This window comes from Cervus elaphus, chromosome 20 (assembly GCF_910594005.1).
Source record: "Cervus elaphus chromosome 20, mCerEla1.1, whole genome shotgun sequence".
Taxonomy (NCBI): domain Eukaryota; kingdom Metazoa; phylum Chordata; class Mammalia; order Artiodactyla; family Cervidae; genus Cervus; species Cervus elaphus.
In genome coordinates this window covers 114,470,871-114,494,797 of record NC_057834.1, presented here as the reverse complement: position 1 = coordinate 114,494,797, position 23,927 = coordinate 114,470,871, and the positions used below count along the sequence as shown (strand labels likewise).

Below are 23,927 nucleotides of genomic sequence, written 5' to 3'. Positions count from 1 at the left end.
TTTGGATTGCTTACTAGAAATATAAATGATTGTCTTTGGGTGAACGTTAGTTTTGGATAGTGGTAAAGGACTGGGAATTTGAAAGGAAGACAAAAATGCTAAGTGATTGGTGCTATCAGTGGAGGGGAGAGTATAGCAAAGGTAGCAGGATTTTAGGTTTTACTTCACTGTTAGGTCTTGGGCTACAAATTAGGAAAAGAACAATGTGGTTGCCAGGTCATAGAATGAGGAGAGATATACCACTCCAGTTTACTCACTGCTTTTTCCACATTAATTGACTTTAACAGTATAACTCAAAACTGAAGGATTTTTACTATGTTTGGATAGATGGTGGTTTGAATAGACAGACCACAGAAGAGAACTGTAGGAGAGATGGTATGGAAAGAACCCTGGAATGGGTATGAAACAGCTCTGGGCTTATGTTTCCTCTGCTGTAAAAGGAGGGGATTGCATAGATTTTATTTCCTTGCAGCTCTGAAATCTTGTGTGAACTTCTGTGTTTAAAAAAGAAAGAAAAGGAAATGATAAGGTTTGTGCTAGCACTGATTTATCTCTGTAAAGTTATTATTAAACATACTTGATTAGCCAAGGTCACTTTGTGGGAAAAATATGCCATTAGACATTTTGTAATGTGCTGTGCTGGAAGTGTGTTTTCTGGAAGTCATCTTAGTTTGATTGGAATGCTGCTTATTACAGTACCACTTAATGGGCTAGGGATTGTATTTTGCAATTACTGTTATTTTTTATTCATTTCCAATAGTACTAATACTTTTACACGCAAATGATCATTGCATATAGTTTAAAGCAGATAGGTTGATGACATGTATAACATCAAAATGGCATATTGAAAACTGATCTAGATTATTTTTAATATAGTTCTAGAAAGGTACCTCCCTCTACACACTGGGGATTATAGGTATTTAATGTATACAGAACATTTCTAAATGTAATTATAAAATGTTTTACATAAATTTATATTTATGAAAGTGATTTCATATATAATGAACATTTCTAAATATACTTATAAAATTTTATGTTTTACATAAATTTATATAACATAAATATGTTTATATAATTTATGTTTATGTATAAAATCTACAGTTAGTATTTAATGTCATACTTTTAATTTGAATTACTGTTCTACAGTTGTTATGAGTGATTTTGCCTATAAATTATATATAACAATTATATAATAATATTTAGATATTTTTGTCTTTATAGCATATTTTTAGTTTAAGTGAAAAATATTTTAAAGAATTAAAATAATTTTTCAAATTTGAAATTGAAAATAAAATACATTTTTAGTTGAGAAGAAGAGGCCTGGTACTATCTTTGTTTTAAACTAAGTAATAGTTATATATTAAAGATGGCAATCTTCTACCTACTTTTACAAATCCCAAGTCTCTAATTCAACTCCCTGGATACACCCACTTTAAGAAATTAATAGCCTGTTTCTTAAGTTAAAGTATAGTTGGTTTACAATATTGCATTAGTTTCAAATGTACAATATAGTGATTCAATATTTTAATAGATTATACTTTTTTTGTTTTCTGACTGCACCATACAACTTGTGGGATCTTAGTTCCTCAAACATGGATTGAAACCACACCCTTGACAGTGAAAGTGTAGAGTCCTAACCACTGGACTGCCAGGAAATTCCCTATATTCTATTTAAAATTATTATAAAATAATGACTGTGTTTCTCTGTACTGTATAATGCATCCTTGTAGCTTATTTATTTTATGCATCAGTTCAGTTCAGTCTCTCAGTCGTGTCCAACTCTTTGTGACCCCATGAATTGCAGCTCGCCAGGCCTCCCTGTCCATCACCAGCTCCCAGAGTCTACCCAAACTCATGCCCATCGAGTCAGTGATGCCATCCAACCATCTCATCCTCTGTCGTCCCCTTCTCCTCCTGCCCCCAATCCCTTCCAGCATCAGGGTCTTTTCCAGTGAGTCAACTCTTCGCATGAAGTGGCCAAAGTATTGGAGTTTCAGCTTCAGCATCAGTCCTTCCAATGAACACCCAGGACTGATCTCCTTTAGGATGGACTGGTTGGATCTCCTTGCAGTCCAAGGGACTCTCAAGAGTCTACTCCAACACCACAGTTCAAAAGCATCAATTTTTTGGTGCTCAGCTTTCTTCACAGTCCAACTCTCACATCCATACATGACCACTGGAAAAACCATAGCTTTGACTAGACAGACCTTTGTTGGCAAAGTAATGTCTCTGCTTTTTAATATGCTATTTAGGTTGGTCATAACTTTCCTTCCAAGGAGTAAGCGTCTTTTAATTTCATGGCTGCAATCACCATCTGCAGTGATTTTGGAGCCCTCAAAAATAAAATCTGACACTGCTTCCACTGTTTCCCCATCTATTTGCCATGAAGTGATGGGACCAGATGCCATAATCTTAGTTTTCTGAATGTTGAGCTTTAAGCCAACTTTTTCATTCTCCTCTTTCACTTTCATCAAGAGGCTTTTTAGTTCCTCTTCACTTTCTGTCATAAGGGTGGTGTCATCTGCATATCTGAGGTTATTGATATTTCTCCCAGCAATCTTGATTCCAGCTTGTGCTTCTTCCAGCCCAGCGTTTCTCATGATGTACTCTGCATCTAAGTTAAATAAGCAGGGTGACAATATACAGCCTTGACGTACTCCTTTTCCTATTTGGAACCAGTCTGTTGGTCCGTGTCCAGTTCTAACTGTTGCTTCCTGACCTGCATATAGGTTTCTCAAGAGGCAGGTCAGGTGGTCTGGTATTCCCATCTCTTTCAGAATTTTCCACAGTTTATTGTGATCCACACAGTCAAAGGCTTTGACATAGTCAATAAAGCAGAAGTAGATGTTTTCTGGAACTCTCTTGTTTTTCTGATAATCCAGCGGATGTTGGCAATTTGATCTCTGGTTCCTCTTCCTTTTCTAAAACGAGCTTGAACATCTGGAAGTTCACGGTTCACGTATTGCTGAAGTCTGGCTTGGAGAATTTTGAGCATTACTTTACTAGCGTGTGAGATGAGTGCAATTGTGTGGTAGTTTGAACATTCTTTGGCATTACCTTTCTTTGGGATTGGAATGAAAACTGACCTTTTCCAGTCTTGTGGCCACTGCTGTTTTCCAAATTTTCTGGCATATTGAGTGTAGCACTTTCACAGCATCATCTTTCAGGATTTGAAATAGCTCAGCTGGAATTCCATCACCTCCACTAGCTTTGTTCGAAGTGATGCTTTCTAAGGCCCACTTGACTTCACATTCCAGGATGTCTGGCTCTAGGTGAGTGATCACACTATCGTGATTATCTGTGTGGTGAAAATCTTTTTTGTACAGTTCTTCTGTGTATTCTTGCCACCTCTTCTTAATATCTTCTGCTTCTCTTAGGTCCATACCATTTCTTTCCTTTATCGAACCCATCTTTGCATGAAATGTTCCCTTGGTATCTCTAATTTTCTTGAAGACATCTCTCGTCTTTCCCATTGTGTTACCTCTCAATCCTCTATTCCTATCTTGCCCCTTCCCTTCCTTCTCCTCAGTACTAACCACTAGTTTGTTTTCCTTATCTGTGAGTCTGTTTTGTCATATTCATTTGTTTTATATTTTAGATTTCATATATCGAGTTTTGTCTTTCTCTAACTCTTCACTAAGCATACTCTGTAGGTCTATCCATGTTGTTGTAAACGGGAGAATTTAATTCTTTTTAGTTGGCTGAGTGATATTCCAGTGTGTGTGTGTGTGTGTGTGTGTGTGTGCGTGCGCGCCCATCCATGTGTGTGTGTGTGCGCTCCCGTCCATACATGCACACATGTGCTGCATATTCTTTGTCCATTCTTCTGTTGATGAACATTTAGGTTGTTTCCATATCTTGGCTCTTGTAAATAATGCCATGATGAACATAGGAGTCCATATCTTTTTCAGTTACTGTTTTCATATTCTTTGGCTGAATAACCAGAATTGGGATAGCTGGATAATACGTTAGTTTTGTGCTTAATTTTTTGAGAGATTTCCATACTGTTTTCCATAGTGGCTATACCAATTTACATTGCCACCAGTAGTTTATGAGGGTTCCCTTCCATGTCCTTGCTGACATTGTTATTTGTGGACTTCTTGATGATAGCCATTCTGAAAGGTGTGAATGATATCACATTATGGTTTTGCTTTGCATTTTCCTGATGATTACTGATGTTGAGCATCTTTTCATGTGGCTCTTGGCCATCTGTGTGTCTCCTTTGGAAGCATGTTCATGTGTTCTGCCCATTTTTAAATTCAGTTGTTTGTTTTTTTGATACTGAATTGTTTGAGCTCTTTATATATTTTGAATATTAATCCCTTACTGATCATATAATTTGCAAATGTTTTCTCCCATTTTGTAGGTTGTTTCTTTGCTTTGTTGATGGTTTTCTTTGCTGTACAAAAGCTTTTAAGTTTAATTAGATGCCATTTATATATTTTTGATTTTTTCCCCTTTGGCTTAGGAGATAGACCCAAAAAATATCAATACAGTTTGTGTTAAAGAGTGTTTTCTATGTTTTCTTGAAGTCTTATACTTTCCAGTCTAACATTTAGGTCTTTAATCCATTTTCTTTTTGTAAGTGGTGTGAAAAAATATTCTAATTTTATTTTGTAAAATAAATGTAGCTGTCCAGTTATCCAACACCACTTATTGAAGAGACTATCTTTTCTCCTTTGTATATCTTGCTTCCTTTGTCATAGGTTAATTGATGTAAGTGTATGGGTTTATTTCTGGGCTCTCTATTCTGTGTTGATCTGTGTATTTTTTTTTGTGCCAGTACTAAGCTATTTTTTTAAAAAACTTTTGATTTTGTATTGTGGTATAGCCAGTTAACAATGTTGGAATAGTTTCAGGTGAACAGCAAAGGGATTCAGCCATACATATACATGTATCGATTCTCCCCCAAACTTCCTTTCCATCCAGGATGCCACATAACATTGAGCAGAGTTCCATGAGCTGTGCAGTAGGTCCTTGTTGGATATCCGTTTTAAATGTAGCAGTGTGGTACAATGCTATTTTTATGACTGTAGCTTTGTAGTATAGTCTGAAGTCAGGGAGTGTGCTAGCCCCAGCTTTGTTCGTTTTTCTTAAGATTGGTTTGGCAAGTCAGAGTTTTTTGTGGTTCCATTTAAGTTTTAGGATTGTTCTAATTTGGTGGAAAATGTCATGGTTATTTTGATAGGGATGGCATTAAATCTGTAGATTGCTTTGGGTAGTACAGTATTTATCAGTATTACTTCTTCTGATTCATTTCTTCAGTGTTTCAATTCATTTCTTCAGTATCATCTTCAATTTCCTTCATCAGTGTTTCATGTTTTTTAGAGTCTTTTACCTCCTTGGTACGTTAATCCTAGGTATCTATTGTTTTTTATGGCATTTTAAACAAGATTATTTTATAACAGATTTCTGTACATTAATCTCATATCCTGCAACTTTACTAAGCTCATTTATTCTAATAGTTTTTCAGTGGAGACTTTCGGGTTTTTCTTATATGTAGAGTCATGTCATCTACTAATAATGACAGTTTTACTTCTTCCTTTTTAATTTGGATGCATCTTATTTCTTTTTCTTGTCTGAATACTGTGGCTAGGACTTCCAATACTATGTTAAATAAAAGTGATTGAGAGTGGGCATCCTTTGTCTTGTTCCTGATTTTAGAAGAAAAGCTTTTAGCTTTTCACCATTGAATATGATGTTAGTTATGGTCATGGGCTTCCCTGGTGGTTCAGTGGTAAAGAATCCACCTTTAGTGCAGGATACTTTGGGATTTGTTTGTTCTTCTTTTTCTAATTGTTTTAGATTGTAGTTTAGTTTGTTTGAGGTTTTTCTTATTTCTTGAGGTAGGCCTGTATCACCATAAACTTGCCTCCTAGAACTGCTGTTGCTGCATCTCAAAGATTTTGGAATGTGTGTTTCCACTTCATTTGTCTAGGCTATTTTCTGATTTTCTCTGTGACTTCTTCATTGATTCATTGGTTTTTTAGTAATGTGCTGTTTAGTCTCCACATGTTTGTTTTTCCAGTTTTTCTATCTGTAGCTGATTTCTAGTTTCATACCATTATGATTGGAAAAATGCTTGAAGTAATTTCTATCTTATATTTGTTGAGACTTGTTTTGTGACCCGGAATATAATCTGTCCTGGAGAACCACACTTGAAAATAATGTGTTTCTGCTTTTATGGATTGGATGCCCTGTAGTTGTTTGTTAAGTTCAAATAGTAAGACTGATGCTTGCTTATTGAATAGACTTTTCTTTTTTTATAGCAGAAAAATTGGGCAGAAAGCACACCTCCCCTCAAGTGGACCTCATTATTGACATCTTGTACTAGAGTAGTACATTGGTTGCAATTAATGAACCAATATTGATACATTATTTTATTAACAATAATCATATAAAAGAAATACACTCCAACTAATAAAAATAAATGAAAAAGTCAATCTGAAAAAAAAGAAATACATACTACAGTTTTTGTTTGCGTTTGCTCCTTGAATTTTACAGTTCTATTGGTTTGATAAATGCATGTTATTACCTTATTATTATCATATAGAATGGTTACACCACCCTAAAAGTCCCTTGTGCCCTGCTTATGTATCCCTCCCTTACTTTATCTGAACCCTGGCAGCTACTGATCTTGGCCCTGTAGTTTTTGCTTTTCCAGAATGTCTTTTATCATTAGCTGGTATCATATATTATGTTGGCTTTCAAACTGGCATCTTTGACTTAGAAATACACATTTAAGATTCTTCCCTTTTTAAAAAATTGAGTATAATTGACATATAAGGATGTATTACTTTTGGGTATACAACATAATGATTAGGTATTTGTATGTATTGTGAAATGATCACTGTAATAAATCCAGTTAACATCTGTACCATACATAGTTATAAAATTTTCTTATGATGAGAACTTTTAAGATTACACTCATAGCAACTTTCAAATTTGCAATATAGTATTATTAACAATAGATGGGATGACAGGCACTACACCCTATGATTTATGTAGTTTATCTCTTCAAATTTCTGTCTTTTGAGCATCTTCATCTCTTTCACATATATTGCCACCTTGGCAACTACCACCAGACTATTCTCTGATTTAATGAGCTCATTATTTGTTGTTTTGTTTGGATGCTTTTTAGATTCCACATATAAGTAAGCTCGTCCAGTATTTGTCTATCTCTGACTTATTTCACTAGCATAATTCCCTCTAGTTGCATCCATGTTGTTGCAAATGTAAAGATTTTATTCTTTTTTGTGCTGAGTAATAGTCCATCATGTGTGTGTGTATACACATATACATATAAAAATACATACCAGAATTTCTTTATTCATTTGTCTATTGATGGACACCTAGGTTGTTTCCATATACTGACTACTGTAAATAATGTTGTAGTGAACATGGTGGTACAGGTATCTATTTGAGTTATTGATGTTGTTTTCTTTGGATAAATACCTAAATGTGGAATTGCTGGGTCATACGATAGTTGTATTTTTAATTTTTTGAGCATCCTCTATACTGTTTTCTGTAGTGGCTGCACCAGTTTTCATTCCCACCAACAGTGCACAGGGCTGTCTTCACATCCTTCCCGACATTTGTTATTTGTTGTCTTTTTGATAGTAACCATTCTGACAGGTATGAATTGAAATCTCATTGTGGTTTGATTTGCATTTCCTGATAATTAGGGAGCATCTTTTCACATACATGTTGGCCATTCTTATGTCGTCTTTGGAGAAATGTCTGTTTATGTCTTTTACCCATTTTTAATTGGATTGTGTTATTTTCCTCCTGTTGATCTATATGAGCTCTTTGTACATTTGCAGTATTAACCCCTTATCAAATACCTGACTTGAAAATATTTTCTCATTTTCCATATTGTCTTTTCATTTTGTTGATGATTTCCTTTACTGTGTAGAAGCTTTCTAGCCTGATGTAGTTCCACTTGTTTATTTTTACTTTTTTGGTCATTGCGAAGACCAGAGTCAAGGAACCTCCATGTCTTTTTGTGACCTGATGACTCATTTCTTTTTATTGCTGTGTAGTGATCTGTTGTATGGGAACACCACAAGTTTGTTTATTCATTCAGCTATTGAAAGGCATCTTGGTTGATCTAGTTTTTGGCAATTATAAGTAAAGATGTTATAAATATTTGTGTGCAGGTTTTGACTAGATGTAAGTTTTTCATTTGTATAAATACTTAGGAGCATGATTACTGGAGGGCATGGTAAGCCTGTGTTTCTCTTTGTAAGTGTCACTAACTCAGTTGTGTTCGACTCTTTGCGACCTCATGGACTGTAGCCTGTCAGGCTCCTCTGTCCATGGAATTCTTCAGGCAAGAATGCTGGAGTGGGTAGCCATTCCCCTTTCCAGGGGATCTTTCTGACCCAGGAATCAAACCCCGACCTCCAACATTGCAGGCAGATTCCTTACCGTCTGAGCCACCGGAGAAGCGCTTCTCTTCGTAAAAAACTGCCAAATTGTCTTCCAAGGGGGCCGTACCATTTTTGCATTCCCATCAGCAGTGAATGAAAATTCTTGTTGCTCCATATCCTCACCAGCATTTGGTCTTATCAGTTTTGGATTTTTAGACCTTTTAATTGATTTATTTATTTGGCCATGGTGTGTGGCTTGTGGGATGTTAGTTCCTCAACCAGGGTTTGAATCTGGGCCCTTGGCAATGCGAGCTTGGAGTCCTAACTGCCAGGCAGGCAGGGAAATCCCAAATTGTAGACATTTTAATAGATGTAGTATCTCATTTTTGTTTTAATTTGCAACTCTAATGACATGATACTGAACATCTTTTCTTATACCTATTTCCCATCTGTGTAGCTTCTTTGGTAAAGTGTCTATTTAAATCTTTTGCCTATCTTTTAATTGGGTTGTTTGTTTTCTTTTTAAAAATAATTGTATTTATTTTTCGCTCTGCTAAATCTTTGTTGCTATGAGAGCTTCTTCCTAGTTGTAGTGAGTGGGGGCTACTCTTTAGTTGCGATGCACAGGCTTGTCCTTGTGGTGATTTCTCTTATTGCAGAGCACGGGCCCTAGGCTTGTGGACTTTAGTGGTTGTGGCATGTGGGCTCAGTAGTTACAGCTTCTGGGCACTAGAGAACAGACTTAGTGATTGTGCCACGTGGGTTTAGTTGCTCTGCAGCACGTGGGATCTTCCTGGACTAGGGATCAAACCTGTGTCCTTTCATTGGCAGGCAGACCGTTTACCACTGAGCCATCAGGGCAATCCCATTTTCTATTTGCTTATTTGTTAATGGAAAACCATAGATATAAGAGTAAGAAATAGATGCTTTAAATAGAATATTGCATAGTAAGTTAGTTTCCCTCATACTCTGCCTGAAAACCTGCCTGTCCTATCTTTTCACTGACATTATGAGTTTAACTGTTCTGGTGTGGTAAAACCAGATCAAGCATGCTGGTTTCATCTTGAGTTCTAATGAAGCTAGGAAATGTTTTCCATTGAAAAGACTGTGAGGGCTAAAAATCAGCCTCACCCATGTCATAGCACTTATCATACAGTATTGTCTTTGTCCTTCTCAAGACCCCATTAGTCTGTAAGGATTGTGTGATTATGATTCTTTTTGTATCCCCAGCATTTGGTGTGGTACCTGCTACCTACAAAGTGCTCAGTGGATGTTTGTTAATGAATAAATGAATCCCAGACAATTATTTTATTCAATAAACACCAAGTGTCTGTCACTGTGCTGGGTGCTGGTTTATACTAATGACATTGTGATCCATATTCTGATGTAAAGATTAGTGGGAATAACCAAAAGCATAAAAAACAGAATTGCAAATTGTGATGAGGCCTATTTAGGAAATTAACAAGGAGGGATACTGTATAAAAGGGACGGGGAGGAAGGTCTGGGTAGTCCTCTGAGAAGTGGCATTTTAGGTGATATATGAAATTTGAGGAGTCAGTCATCAGAACAGGGAGCAGAATGCTTTAGGAAGAGTGAACATTACAGACACAGTGTCTGAGGTAGGAAAGCACCTCTTCAAGAAACTGAAAGGAATACAGTGTGGTTAAAGTACAACAAGTAAAAGAAACCGCCTAAAAAGAGCTTAGAGAGGGACTCGGGGAATAGATCATTGGGCTTTGCAGGTTATGTAGGAAATTCAGTGAGAAGCTATGGGGATGCATGAGCTCACCTAGGGAAGACTGGACAGAGGGAAGAGAAAGGGCCCAGGGCTGAGCCATTGAGGTCAAGTGGAGAAGAAAGACTCAGTACACGTGACTGAGAAAGAGTGGCCAGAGAGACAGGTAGAAAACAAAACGTGTTGTCTTGGAAGTCAAAAGAAGAATGTAGTTTGTCAAAGAATGGGGACTATCACCTATGTAAAATGCTGATCAAGGTCAATAAGATGTGGACAGAAAAAGGACCATTATACTTGACTACAGTAGGGTCACTTTAGCTGTCTTGATAGAGAATGCTTTCTTCTATTCTGTGAATACAGAAGCAGGATGGGTCAAAAATGGGAAATTGGTTGAAAATGGAATAAGAAGTGAAGGGACTGAGAGATCCTTTTCAGAAATTACTGTTAGGGGAGAACAGAAAAAATTGGAGCAATTATTAAATGAAGGTGGTGATTATGGGTGAATTTTTTTAAGGATGGAAGATTCTACCATATTTATATAACATCATGAATGATCTTCTAGACAAGTTGTTTTAGAAGAAAAAGAGGATTAATCAAAGGAAGAGAAAAAATTTTGAGAATGCCAAAGAGATGACATCTGTGCATTTATTGAGTGTTAGGTTTTCAACAAGGGTAAGAAAGAGAAGGTAGGGAATTTTTTTGTATTTAGGTAAATTTTTGTATTTAGTGGTGAAAGCATTAAGAAATTTCTAAATCCTTGGCTCATATTTCACATAGAAAATATAAACATTGAGAGAAGGTGAAATAGGGATAGATGATGAAGGTTTCAGAAAATTGTTAGTTATTTTGGAGTGGGAAAGTAAAGCTTAGTAGAAAATTGAAGTTTTCATAGCCCTGTAAGACTTGGTATTAAGCTTCCAGCTAAATTGTACTGGTCCAATCCATTCTTGGGATAGGGTCAGAATTTGTCTTTGGAGACATTTTTAACTTGTTACATTGTCTTTGCAATAAAAGCACTTTCTATTGGAAAAGCAAGGGAAGTCCTAACGGGCCCATCTATGTTGCCATCTGTTATCTATTTCCATTTATTTGTTTACTCATTAATTCATTCAGTGAGCATTATTTATTGCTTACTGTTCTGTTTTTAATTAAAGAGAGGCAAAAACAGTATAAGAATAGTCACTGTATTAAAACATACTGCTCATATTTCTGTAGATGACAGAGTTCAGTATATGAAATATAATAAGTAACAAAGCAGTTACAGAGTTGCAGATGCTTTGCAGTTGGAGGCAGATTGATGATGGTGGTGGTAGTGATGGCGAGGAGAATGAGATAATGTTCTCATTTAATATTTATTGAATGTTTACCACGTGCCAGACACTTCTAAATGCTGATTATATGATTTTATTTAGTACATGTTAACTCTTTAGGAGATAGCTAGTGTTATAATCCATATTTTGCAATAGGTTTAAAATGATTAACTTGTTCAAAATCACACAGCAAATAACTGTTTGAGTTAGGATTCTAACTCAGACTCTTTGACTTGCAGAGTCCAAACTCCAAAGCAATTTGCAATGGTTTTAGGAAAAAACAGAATAAGAGAATAGTGAAATTGAAGTCCTTAGTTCTAGGGCCACTTCTCTAGCAACACCTGGACTATGACCACACAGTTCCTGGGCAGCCAGCTAAGAGGGAATCAGAAGGGAGTTAACATTTATTTAGTACATGCTCAGTATTTTGTTTATTATCTAATTTAATCTTTTTAGTAAACCTGTGTAAATGGTGATATTATCCCTACCTTACAGTTGAAGAAACTAAGTGGAACTAGAAACCAACCAAGGCTTTTTTTGGCTATATAACTCATGCTTTTCCCCCATAAATGTGATGGAGAGGGTAAAAATTAAAAACCCAATAGGTTTATTGCATAGACATCACCTGTACCTTGGAGCATTTAAAGGTAATAATTTTTGTCCATTGTTGTTCCTTTTTTCTCTGTTTTTCCCTGCAGAGTTGAGTAACAGTAGTATCAATACAAAAATAAAACACTTCCCCTCAAAAAAAAAAAAAACCTATTAAACTTAATATGTTATACTTTATACACTTTTATACTTAATTCAAAAAGAAGGGTGAAGAAACCCTGATTTGTATTTTGCTAGATGGCAATTTGTTATTTTAAATAAAAGTATACATTAAGTAGCAAATTACTTTTGAATAACTTGACTTACAGTCAGTTTTGTTTATCGCTGAGGATTTTGGTGGTGAATACAGCATAACCTTTATAAGACCCTGAATTAAAAGAACTTTAAAATAATCTGTTGGCTTACAACCTCAGAGATCAATTTCTCAAGATTTTTTTGTCCTCTGGTCTTAAAACATAGCCACTTGGTTATGCTTCTTGGGAAGCAGAGAGGTAGTTAATTTCTCAAACTGCAGTTGTGTTGAATGTGGTGTTAAGAGCATTGTAATGAGCTGTTGTTTTTCAGTCATTAAGTTGTGTCTGACTTTGCGACCCCATGGATTGCAGCATGTCAGGTTTCCCTGTCCTTCATTATCTCCGGGGGCTTGCTCAAACTCATGTCCGTGAAATCAGTGATGTCATCCAACCATCTCATACTCTGTCATCCCCTTCTCTGCCTGCCCTCAGTCTTTCCCAGCATCAGGGTCTTTTCCAGCGAGTCAGCTCTTTGCATCAGCTGGCTAAAGTATTAGAGTTTTAGCATCAGTTCTTCCAGTGGATATTCAGGATTAATTTCCTTTAGGATTGACTGGTTTGATCTCCTTTCAGTCCAAGGGACTCTTCAAGAGTCTTCTCCAACACCACAATTCAAAAGCATCGATTCTTTGGTGCTCAGTCTTCTTTATGGTCCAACTCTCACATCTGTACATGACTGCTGGAAAAATCATAGCTTGACTATATGGACGGCAAAGTGATGTCTCTGCTTTTTAATATGCTGTCTAGGTTTGTCAGCTTTTCTTCCAAAGAGCAAGTGTCTTTTAATTTGTAGCTGCAGTCACTATCCACAGTGGTTTTGGAGCCCAATAAAATAAAATCTGTCACTGTTTCTACTTTTTCCCCATCTATTTGCCATAAAGTGATGGGACTGGATGCCATGATCTTAGTTTTTTGAACTTTGAGTTTTAAGCCAGCTTTTTCACTCACCTCTATTCACCCTCATCAAGAGGTTCTTTAGTTCCTCTTTGCTTTCTGCCATTAAAGTAGTATCATCTGCATATCTGAGATTGTTGATATTTCTCCTGGCAGTCTTGATTGTCTGGCTAGTGATTGGTCCAACCTGGCATTTCCTATGATGTACTCTGCATAAAGAAGTTAAATAAGCAGGTTGACAATATACAGCCTTGATGTACTCCTTTCCCAATTTTGAACCAGTCTGTTGTTCCATCCCAGTTCTAACTGTTGCTTCTTGACCTGCATACAGGTTTCTCAGGAGACAGGTAAAGTGGTCTGGTATTCTGTTTAAGAATTTTTCACAGTTGGTTGTGATCCTCAGAGTCAGAGGCTTTAGCTTACTTAGTCAGAGAAGTAGAAGATGTTTTTCTGGAATTCTCTTGCTTTGTCTATGATCCAAAAGATGTTGGGAATTTGTACTCTGATTCCTTTGCTTTTTCTAAATCCAGCTTGTAGATCTGGAAGTTCTTGGTTCACGTACTGTTGAAGCCAAGCTTAAAGGATTTTGAAAATTACCTTGCTAGCATGTGAAATGAGTGCAATTGTGCGGTACTCTGAATATTCTTTTGCATTGCCTTTCTTTTGGATTGGAATGAAAACTGACCTTTTCCAGTCCTATAGCCACTGCTGAGTTTTCCAATTTTGCTGGCATATTGAGTGCAGCACCTTAAATGCATCATCTTTTAGGATTTTAAATAGCTCTGCTGGAATTCCAGCACCTCCACTAGCTTTGTTTGTAGTAATGCTTCCTAAGGCCTGTTTGACTTCACGCTGCATGTCTGGCTATAGAATAGTAACCACATCATTGTGGTTATCTGGGTCATTAAGACTTTTTTGTATATTTTTTCTGTGTATTTGTGCCACCTCTTCTTAATCTCTTCTGCTTCTGTTAGGTCCTTGCCATCTGTGTTCTTTACTGTGCCCATCTTTGCATGAATTATTCCCTTGGTATCTCCAAGTTTCTTGAAGAAATCTCTTGTCTTTCCCCTTCTGTTGTTTTCCTCTATTTCTTTACATTGCTCCCTTAAGAATACTTTCTTATCTTTCCTTGCTGTTCTCTGGAACTCTGCATTAAGTTGGGTATATCTTTCCCTTTCTTCTTTGTCTTTCACATCTATTCTTTTCTCAGCTATTTGTAAGGCCTCCTCAGAGAACCACTTTGTGTTCTTGCATTTCTTTTTCTTTGGGATGGTTTTGGTAACTGCCTCCAATAGAATGTTTCGAACCTATTATGTAGCTTATTAGCTGTATGGCAGAGTAGTTTTACTTCACGTTTATTTAACTCTGTTAATTATGAATGAATGCTTTCACAGAATTTATGAGTTTAGATGAGATAATACATGTAGTGCCTAGTATTCCTGTGAACTTGAGCAAGTCATTTAACAATCCAAATTTAGTTTCCTCTGTTAGAAAATAAGGTAATATATCCCCAGTTCTCCCTATATCACAGAGTTATTTTGATAATGGGAAGCCTCTGAAAATGTAAATTGGTAATCATGGTAACTAGGTAGATTAATTATACCTAGTAGAAGAAGAGGTGATTGCTCTCACTTTGTCTTTGTCTTTGTCTCACTTTGTCATCTCTTGTTTCAGTTATGTAACATACAGGATACTTATTGGCCATAAAAACTGGATTAGTAAAATTTGCACTGCTGGGAACACCTTTCTGCCTGTATGAAGTTCTCTCTGATAGGGATTAATGAGTTCTCAAGAAAATAAATCTTAACAGGGAGCTAAGGATGTTCTTGTTGCCTGGTATGGAAGGGAGAAGAAAGTAAGATTGTCGGGAACCAACCCTGGAAAATGGAAGTAAGGTGCTGGAAATTGGCATGGCCAATTTTTGGTGGCCTAGTTTGATTCCCTGTAGCTGGGGCTGTGCTTACTTTTATGGTTGAACTGTGTATTTTGATCTTTCCTGACTTGCATAGCAAACCAGTGAAAGCAGCTGGTATGATTATTATTCCACACATAAGGGTAGTAAAAAAACAGAAGTGAAAGCCCAGAATTCCCAGTCTTTGTTTATTTCACCTGCTATATTGCCTCTTCAAACAGAAATAGCAGATGTTACTAATCTAAACACCCATGTTATGTGTTTGTGGATAGGAATTTTGCCTAAGAACAGCTTAGATTTTTTTTCCCTCCTATATATTTTCTTCCCTGGTGGCTCACCAGTAAAGAATCTGCCTGCAGTGCAGGAGATGGAGATGCAGGTTTGATCCCTGGGTCAGGAAGATCCCCTAGAGGAGGGTATGGCAACCCACTCCAGTAATTTTGCCAGGAAAATCCCATGGACAGAGGAGCCTGGCAGGCTACAGTCCATGGAGTCACACAGAGAGAATGCACTGGTCATAGTAAACACCCTTTTTCAACAATACAAGAGATGACTTTACACATGGATATCACCAAATGGTCAGTACTGAAATCAGATTGGTTACATTCTTTGTAGCTAAAGATGGGAAAGCTGTATATAGTCCGTGAAAACAAGACCTGAAGCTGACTTTTGGCTCAAATCATTAGCTCCTTATAGCAAAATTAAGGTTTAAATTGAAGAAATTAGGGAAAACCACTAGGCCATTCATGTATGACCTAAATCAAATCCCTGATGATAATATAGTAGAGATGACGAATAGATTCAAGGGATTAGATCTGGTAGACAGAGTGCCTGAAGAACTGTAGACGGAGGTTCATAACACTGTACAGGAGGTGATGACCGAAACCATCCCAAAGAAAAAGAAATGCAAGAAGGCAAAGTGGTTGTCTAAGGAGGCTTTACAAATAGCTGAGGAAAGAAAAGATGTGAAAAGCAAGGGAGAAAGGGAAATGTATAACCAACTGAATGCAGAGTTCCAGACAATAGCAAGGAGAGACAAGAAGGCCTTCTTCAATGAACAATACAAAGAAATAGAGGAAGACAGCAGAAGGGGAAAGACTAGAGATCTCTTCAAGAAAATTGGAAATATCAAAGGAACATTTCATCCAAAGATGGGCACAATCAAGGACTGAAATGAAAGAAGCAGAAGAGATTAAGACGAGATGGCAAGACTAAGCAGAAGAACTATACCAAAAAAAGATTTTAAATACCTGGATGATCACGATGGTGTGGTCACTCACCCAGAGCTAGACATTCTGGAGTGTGAAGTCAAGTGGGTCTTAGGAAGCACCGCTGCCAATAAAGCTAGTGGCAGTGCTGGAATTCCAGCAGAGCTATTTAAAATCCTAAAAGATGATGCTATTAAAGTGCTGGAGGAGGACATGGCAACCCACTCCAGTATTCTTGCCTGGAGAATCTGTGTGGACAGAGAAGATTGGCGGGCTGCAGTTCATGGGGTCGCAAAGAATCAGACAGGACAGAGCAACTAAGCACACAGCCCAGGAAGCATTACCACGAACAAAGCTAGTGGAGGGGCTGGAATTCCTGCAGAGCTATTTAAAATCCTAAAAGATGATGCTCTTAAAGTACTACACTCATTATGCCAGCAAATTTGGAAAATGCAGCAGTGACCACAGGACTGGAAAAGATCAATCTTCAATACTAAAGAATGTCCAGACTACTGGCCAATTGCACTCATGTCACATGCCAGTAAGGTTATGCTCAAAATCCTTCAAGTTAAGCTTCAGTAGTACATGAACCAAGAACTACCAGATATTCAAGCTAGACTTAGAAAAGACAGAGGAACCAGAGATCAAATTGCCAGCATTTGCTGGATCATAGAGAAAGCAAGAGAATTCCAGAAAAGCATCTACCTCTGTTTCATTGACTATGCTAAAGCCTTCAGCTGTGGGTCATAACAAGCTGTGGAAAACTCTTCAAGAGATGGAAATACCAGACCATCTTACCTGTCTCCTGAGAAACCTGTATGTGAGTCAAGAAGCAACAGTTAGAACATTATGTGGAAGACTGACTGGTTCGAAATTAAGGAGTACGACAAGGCTGTTTATTGTCACTGCTTTTATTTAACTTGTTTGCATAGCACATTATGTGAAGTGCCGGGTTGGATGAGTTATAAGCTGGAATCAAGATTACTGGGAAAAATATCAATAATCTCAGATATGCAGGTAATATGACTTTAATGGCTGAAAGAGAAGAGGAACTAAAGAGTCTCTTGATGAGGGTGAAAGAGGAGAGTGAAAAAGCCAGCTTAAAACTCAATATTAAAAAAGTTAAGATCATGGCACCTGGTCCAATTACTTCTTGGCAAATAGAAGGGGAAAAGGTGGAAGTAATGACAGATTTCCTCTTCTTGGGCTCTAAAATCACTACAGGTGATGACTGCAACCATGAAGTTAGAAGACGATTGCTTCTTGGCAGAAAAGCGAAGGGTTTCCCAGGTGGCACTAGTGGTAAAGAACCTGTCTCCCATTGCAGGAGACTAAGAGACCTGGGTTTGATCCCTGGGTTGGGAAGATCCTCTGCAGAAGGAAATGGTAACCCACTCCAGTACTCTTGCCTGTAAAATCCCATGGATGGAGGAGCCTCATAGACTACCCGTCCGTGGGGTCACAAAGAGTTGGCATGACTGAGTGACTTCACTTTGGAGTTTTTAGTGTTGTATTAATATGGTTTCCTGACCACAGTGTTGATCAGTATTGGTTTACTTCCTTTATACTGTGATCCTAAGTAAATTTAGTATGTTCTTTTTCCTGCAGGTTTTTTGTGCTTCCTGCTGTAGCCTGAAATGTAAACTGTTATACATGGATAGAAAGGAAGCTAGAGTATGTGTAATCTGCCATTCAGTGCTAATGAATGGTAAGTATTAACACAGGTTGAATTCACAGTTACTGAGACAGAACAAGAGAATGCCAATGAAAAAACTCCTGATTTTTCCTGCCTTGCTTTTCAAGTTGCTCACCTTCTCAAATGTCGTAACTTTAACAGAAAAATTTGAAAATATCTTAGTATTCCAGAATTCCTGTGCCTAGTTTAATGAATAATTGCTAAATTCAGGTAAGTTTTGCAGGAAGAATGGAAATTTTTGTGGAAATCTGGTGCTACATGGCTGTTCACGTTCCTGTGAAGGAAGTAACTGGAATGGGAGGGGGAGGGCACTATTGACCACTAAGTTGATGAAATATTGGAACTGGGCTGAGGTTTTCCTTTCGAGGGAAGAATTCTCTTTCTAGGGAATACCTTAATGACTGAATATATTCTTATTAACACCTTGGTTCACTCATCTTGTGAAAAGTAAATATTTTTAGCATCTAGGATCAAAGAAAATTGCATTTTTCTATCATGTATCACCTTAGTACCACTTAGATTTGTTATGAGGATAATAATTTTGAATTTACTTATATGGTAAAAGAATATGGCCAGGAAAAGGTAAATATAGCTTATCCTGTGTTCACCTTTTGCAGGACTGGAAATAAATCCAAGGGCATTTTAGTTAAAACCGAACAAACCAACCAACCCCAGAGTACTCTTGTAAAAAGATAAGATAAAATTGATCAGGCTATTTGGTATTTTCTCTTTGAGGGCATCTCTGTGCAGTTGCTAGAACAGTTGCTGATAGATGTGAAATGCTGGAGTTAGACGCCAGTGCTGCCTCTGCTGGGGTAGTGGTGTCTCCTGGAGGCTGAAGCTTATCTGCTCAAAGCCCCTCCTGCTGTCTGTGTCTGCCTTGCTCATAGTGATGTTTTCCTGTTGCTGGCTTATTAACCTGTTGCATGTTATTTAATCTGATCTTTTCTGATTTCCTGTGATCCACCCAGTTTCCTCCCATTTCTGAATTCTTATAATTTTGATCAAATATGAATTCATTCTCTTTACTCTTAAGGGTCATTTTTCAGATGGTGGTTATTTCACTCAGTGATCATTTCATTTTCAGATGTTTATTCACAGATAATAGCATGCTGCTTAATTACAGTACCCAGTACCTCTTTTATTTGATGAGGTCTTCCAACTTGATAGCTTGTTTTTTTAACTTGGCATAGCTAAAGATGAAGGAAATGGCAGAGGATTCATATGGAATACTTACTTTTTAAATTAAGCCAAGGATGCCCTTAATAGGGGATCCTAAATTCTTCTTTTCCTGGTTTTTCCAGCATCTTTCCTCTTGCATGGCTTAGCCTGGTCTTTTACTGAATATTTAATTTGATGCTTTTCAGTGTTCCCTGTCCCTTTTTCCCTTTCTCCTTTTCTCTTCCTTCCCTCTTCCTGCCAGTGCTTTCAAAGGAACATAACTGTTGTTTCTAGCTTCGTCCTGCAGTTTGGAGGCAACATGTATTCAAAATCTTATGGATCATTCTTTGATGCAGAATGAGATTTTTTTAAAAATGCTCCAAAAATTGAGTGATTTTATTCCTGAGCGTGTGATATTACCTGAACCTAGATAATAAAATTTATGTATTTCATTTCTGTAGCATCTTTCATCCTATTTACTTTGAAGACAATAGTTGATATGTCAGTATTTAGTTAGTAAAATTATGGAGTATACAGAACCTTAACACATTTGTGATCATTCATACTGGTTGATGGCACTTGTATGATATTGGCACATTTTCATGTTCAAATGGGTCCTGTGCTTTTGAGACACACCAGAGATGTGAAATGGTGTTCTTGCTGTATACTTTTACACAGGGTAATGATTGCACAAAAGCAAAATTCACAGAAATGTTGAGATGTTTTCTTCTGAGCTTTAGGCTTCATAATTTTTCAAATGAGATTTTACTTCAGCTGAGAAGAGCCTAAAAATCTAGAAATGAAACAAAAAATATCATACAACAGAGTTTTGGTCTTTTAGCCCCTGAGGTTTTTTTTTTTTAATGCATTAAATATTAAACCTGCCCCGCCACCAGAAATGTCTAAATGCTATCCCAATTATAAATTTTTAATAAGTTTAAAATTATTTTACTCCCTCTTAAGGTAATGTGTGGTCCCTTTTAAAGGAGCCAGGAGCCTATCATTAACCTCAAGACTGGTCTGCTATCAGGCTGTATCAGAAGTATCATGTAATTCTTATTTGTTGCTTCCAAATAGTTTACTTAACTACATGGTCTCCTTTACTGAATAAAATCATCTATCTCCTTAATACCTTTATTAGCTGGAAGAGAGACATACTATGAGTGTTAATGAGGAGGAACTACATTATTTATCCAATATTGTGGAGGTCTTGATGTCCATATTTTGCAATCCATTCACATTGATTGTGTCTGTATTTGCTTTAGCTCAAGCCTGGGAGAACATGATGAGTGCCTCAAGCCAGAGCCCTAACCCTAACAATCCTGCTGAATACTGTTCTACTATCCCTCCCTTGCAGCAAGCTCAGGCCTCAGGAGCCCTGAGCTCTCCACCTCCCACTGTGATGGTACCTGTGGGAGTTTTAAAGCACCCTGGAGCAGAAGGTAGGGGATCATGTGCTGTTCTCTCTCTTTTTCCTCACCAAGTTCCTCTGAAAAGGTGCTGATGTGATTTTACATCACAAGTCTTTAACACACTGCAGATAAGTCCCTTTGGGTGGTTATTAAAGTGGAAGAACAAGGTGAGAAATGTCTTGAGACTATTTCTGGGCAAATAAGGAATAATATTGTATTGCCTGATATTTTGGAGGCACCTCTAAAAATATGCCAATACCCTCTCCCACTTAAGAATGGAGTAATTACTTTGTCTTTTCTTGAAGAGTTGAAGAATTTGAAGTCAGCCTGAAAAATTCTAGCCTCATGCCTACCTTAGTGTTCTTTGTAGGACTTTAAGAAGTGATAAAAATGAGAATTCTTTTTTTCTGAGCAGCCCATTCTAGTATCGATTTTTGGAATGTATATTGCCATTTTAAAAACTCTACCCATATAAAAATATGAAAATACTGTGTTAGGTGCACAGATCTTTATAAAATCCAAAACTTTAATTCTGATGATATCATATGATAGGTGGAAAATTATAGACTCAACTTATTTTAGTTTACTATATCTTTTTGATAATAGTATTGTTAGATGAAAGGCACTTTGTTAAGTTCAGGGGATTATGAATAGCAAAAATAGCAATTATTTATTTCTTTAAAATGATCTTGTCAATGAATCTCCCTTGGTAATTAAACTCTGTCTTCTCTCATTAATTTTATAACTTTTTTGTCTAGCAATATTCCCTTCCCCTTGCTAAATAGCCCTCCTCTCCTTTTGAAGACCAAAAACTTCTATTGACATTATCATACTTTTCCCCATTTCCTCCTCTTTTCAGATCATCCCTTAGTCATTCTCCTTGTGTTTTTATGAGCTCAGGTTTTCTTTCTTAAAATCTTTATCCTCTTTACTTCTTTTGTTGTTTTTGTTGTTCTTCCCTTGTCTCTCTTTGTTTTCACTGTTTGAATTGATTTTCAAAACTGGATTTGAAGAGATCATTTTTCTGGACTTAGTTTTCCAGCTTTTCCCCATCCTTTTACTAAAATGCAGGCTACTTTCACACTGCCAGATCAGTCTTTTTCTTTCTCAGCAACACTTCAGCCAAAGATCTGGTCAGTTTGCTTCCCAGTTCTTTCATATCTGTGCCAGCTCTTCTTTTATTAGTTAATGATTCTTCAACATTCTTCAGGGCATCTTTTGCCCTTTCAAAATGCTGTATCACTTTTCCAGATAGATACTTTATTCCTACAGAAACTTCATACTTTCTGGAGATGTGGATGTATATTTCTAGATATTTTCCCCCTGATGTTTATTTCCTATGCACTTCAAACATTTTCCTTAGTTTATCTGTTTGTGTTAACAGGACAGAGTATGTGACTCATAGGCATATTTAATATTTTAAAGCAAAGTGTTTTAAATCTTTAAGACTGTGTTTAAAGATTATAGAATTAAGGGATTATATAAGTAAGGAATATATTTAAATGTGTATTTTATTAACTGATAACCACTTTTATGCAGTCACAATTACGTTTATAATTATAAAATGCTAAATAGTGGTTTCTTTGTACATCTGAAATTGGTGACCTTCTCTTCTTGGTGTTAGAAACCCTACCAATGTCACAGTGATGCCTGTTTTATTTTTCTGGCTCCTCAAGTGGCTCAGCCCAGAGAGCAGAGGCGAGTTTGGTTTGCTGATGGGATCTTGCCTAATGGAGAAGTTGCTGATGCAGCCAAATTAACCATGAATGGAACTTCCTCTGCAGGAACCCTGGCTGTGGCACACGACCCAGTCAAGCCAGCAACCACCAGTCCTCTACCAGCAGAGGTAAGAAAATAAAACAACTAAAAGTGAGTACTTTCTTTTCTCAGCATTGTGCTGCCTCTGTCTTGCCTTTTTCTGGATTGAGTGACCTTTCTGTGGAACCCTATAGACTTTTGATACAGTTTCGTACATATGTGTGTGCCTGCTTGTGTTGTGCATTTAGGGGTAAAATAAATGTGGCAAAATCAGTTGGTTTTGTTGCTCTATATTTGCAAGTTTTTTCAGGAGAAAGATTCTTATAAAGGTTGTTCTGGGGTGAGCTCAGCCTACCACTGTTGCTAGAGGTTGTGCTGGAGGGAATCTTGGTCCCTTGGTACATATATACATGTGTGTTCACTCAGCCATGTCTGACACTGCGACCCCGTGGACTGTAGCCTGCTGGGGTCCTCTGTCCATGGAATTCTCCAGGTAAGAATACTGGAGGTGGTTGCCTTGTCCTCCTCCAGGGGATCTTCCCGATCCAGGGATCGAACCTGCATCTCTTGCATTGCAGGCGGATTCTTCTGCTGTCAAGGCACCAGGAAAACCCTGGTCCCGTGATACACAAGCTTTTTAAAAGCATATTCCCCAGGTTCTGTGATAGCCTCCAAGAAATTGCCGTGGTGAGGAAGGGCCAGGAAATAGGAAGATGGCTGAGGAATTAATCTGTCCTTTGTCTTCAGTCTGAGTATCTCTGCTTTTTTCTGGTGTACCTGTAGTGTTTCCATGTAAGATTTTTAAAAAGGGATTCTAAAGCTTAAAAATAAGTTGAAAATCCACTGACTTAATGGTTGAAAGATTAGTTTATCTGAGGAAATGAGCTCATACTGTGTGGTCACATTTACTTTGTCTCTATAGGATATACTGGTCACAATTTGGGGGTTTATTTTCAGAAGGGGACAAATACTATCTTCATTATTTTTGAGTCCGTGAAAGAATAGAGCCACCTAGAGCCATAATTAGAAAGTATACACATAGGATTGTTTATACAGTGGGCCCCGATATTATTACTATTTGCCCATTTAATATGGTAGTCAAGATTATAATAAGGTGATTAATTCCAGCTATGTGTGTTTGTCTTTTTTTTTTTAAATAAAGTAAGAGGATCAGAATTTGGATAATGTTGCTACTTTTCAAGTTTTTATGGTTACTGTTTGTTTACATTTATGTTCTATAATATTTTTCTAGAAATTTACATGATTTTTTGATTTGGTTGTAGTTGAAATTACATGTTAAGATTAAATTTATTGACATACAGAGCTAAATTTCCTTTTTGATGAAAGTACAGTAAACCATATCACTGTCTTCAAGTATTTCTGTTTTGGGGGATTTTTCTATGGCTGCAGAGGACAATAGCAAGAACTAGGACTGATTCTTCTTTGTATCTAATAAATGACTTTGTCAAGAAAATTTATTTTTTCTCCAATTGTTTATGTGGAAAAATTTCAACCCACAGAAGAGTTGCAGGAATAGTACAGTGGACGCTTATATACTGTTCATCCA

The 23,927-nt window shown here is 37.1% G+C and overlaps 1 protein-coding gene across 3 annotated transcripts in view; it reads left to right on the top strand.

Moving 5' to 3' along the window:
- The window catches only part of ZFYVE9 (zinc finger FYVE-type containing 9), a 176,329-nt gene that overhangs the window by 91,222 nt on the left and 61,180 nt on the right, over positions 1–23,927 (top strand). For 2 of the 3 annotated variants that reach the window (XM_043878349.1, XM_043878350.1), the window contains 3 exons: positions 17,942–18,041; positions 20,456–20,632; positions 22,279–22,448. In XM_043878349.1, coding sequence (XP_043734284.1) covers positions 17,942–18,041; positions 20,456–20,632; positions 22,279–22,448 — 447 coding nt within the window. The remainder of the gene's footprint in view (positions 1–17,941; positions 18,042–20,455; positions 20,633–22,278; positions 22,449–23,927) is intronic. The other variant, XM_043878351.1, reaches the window with a different exon arrangement.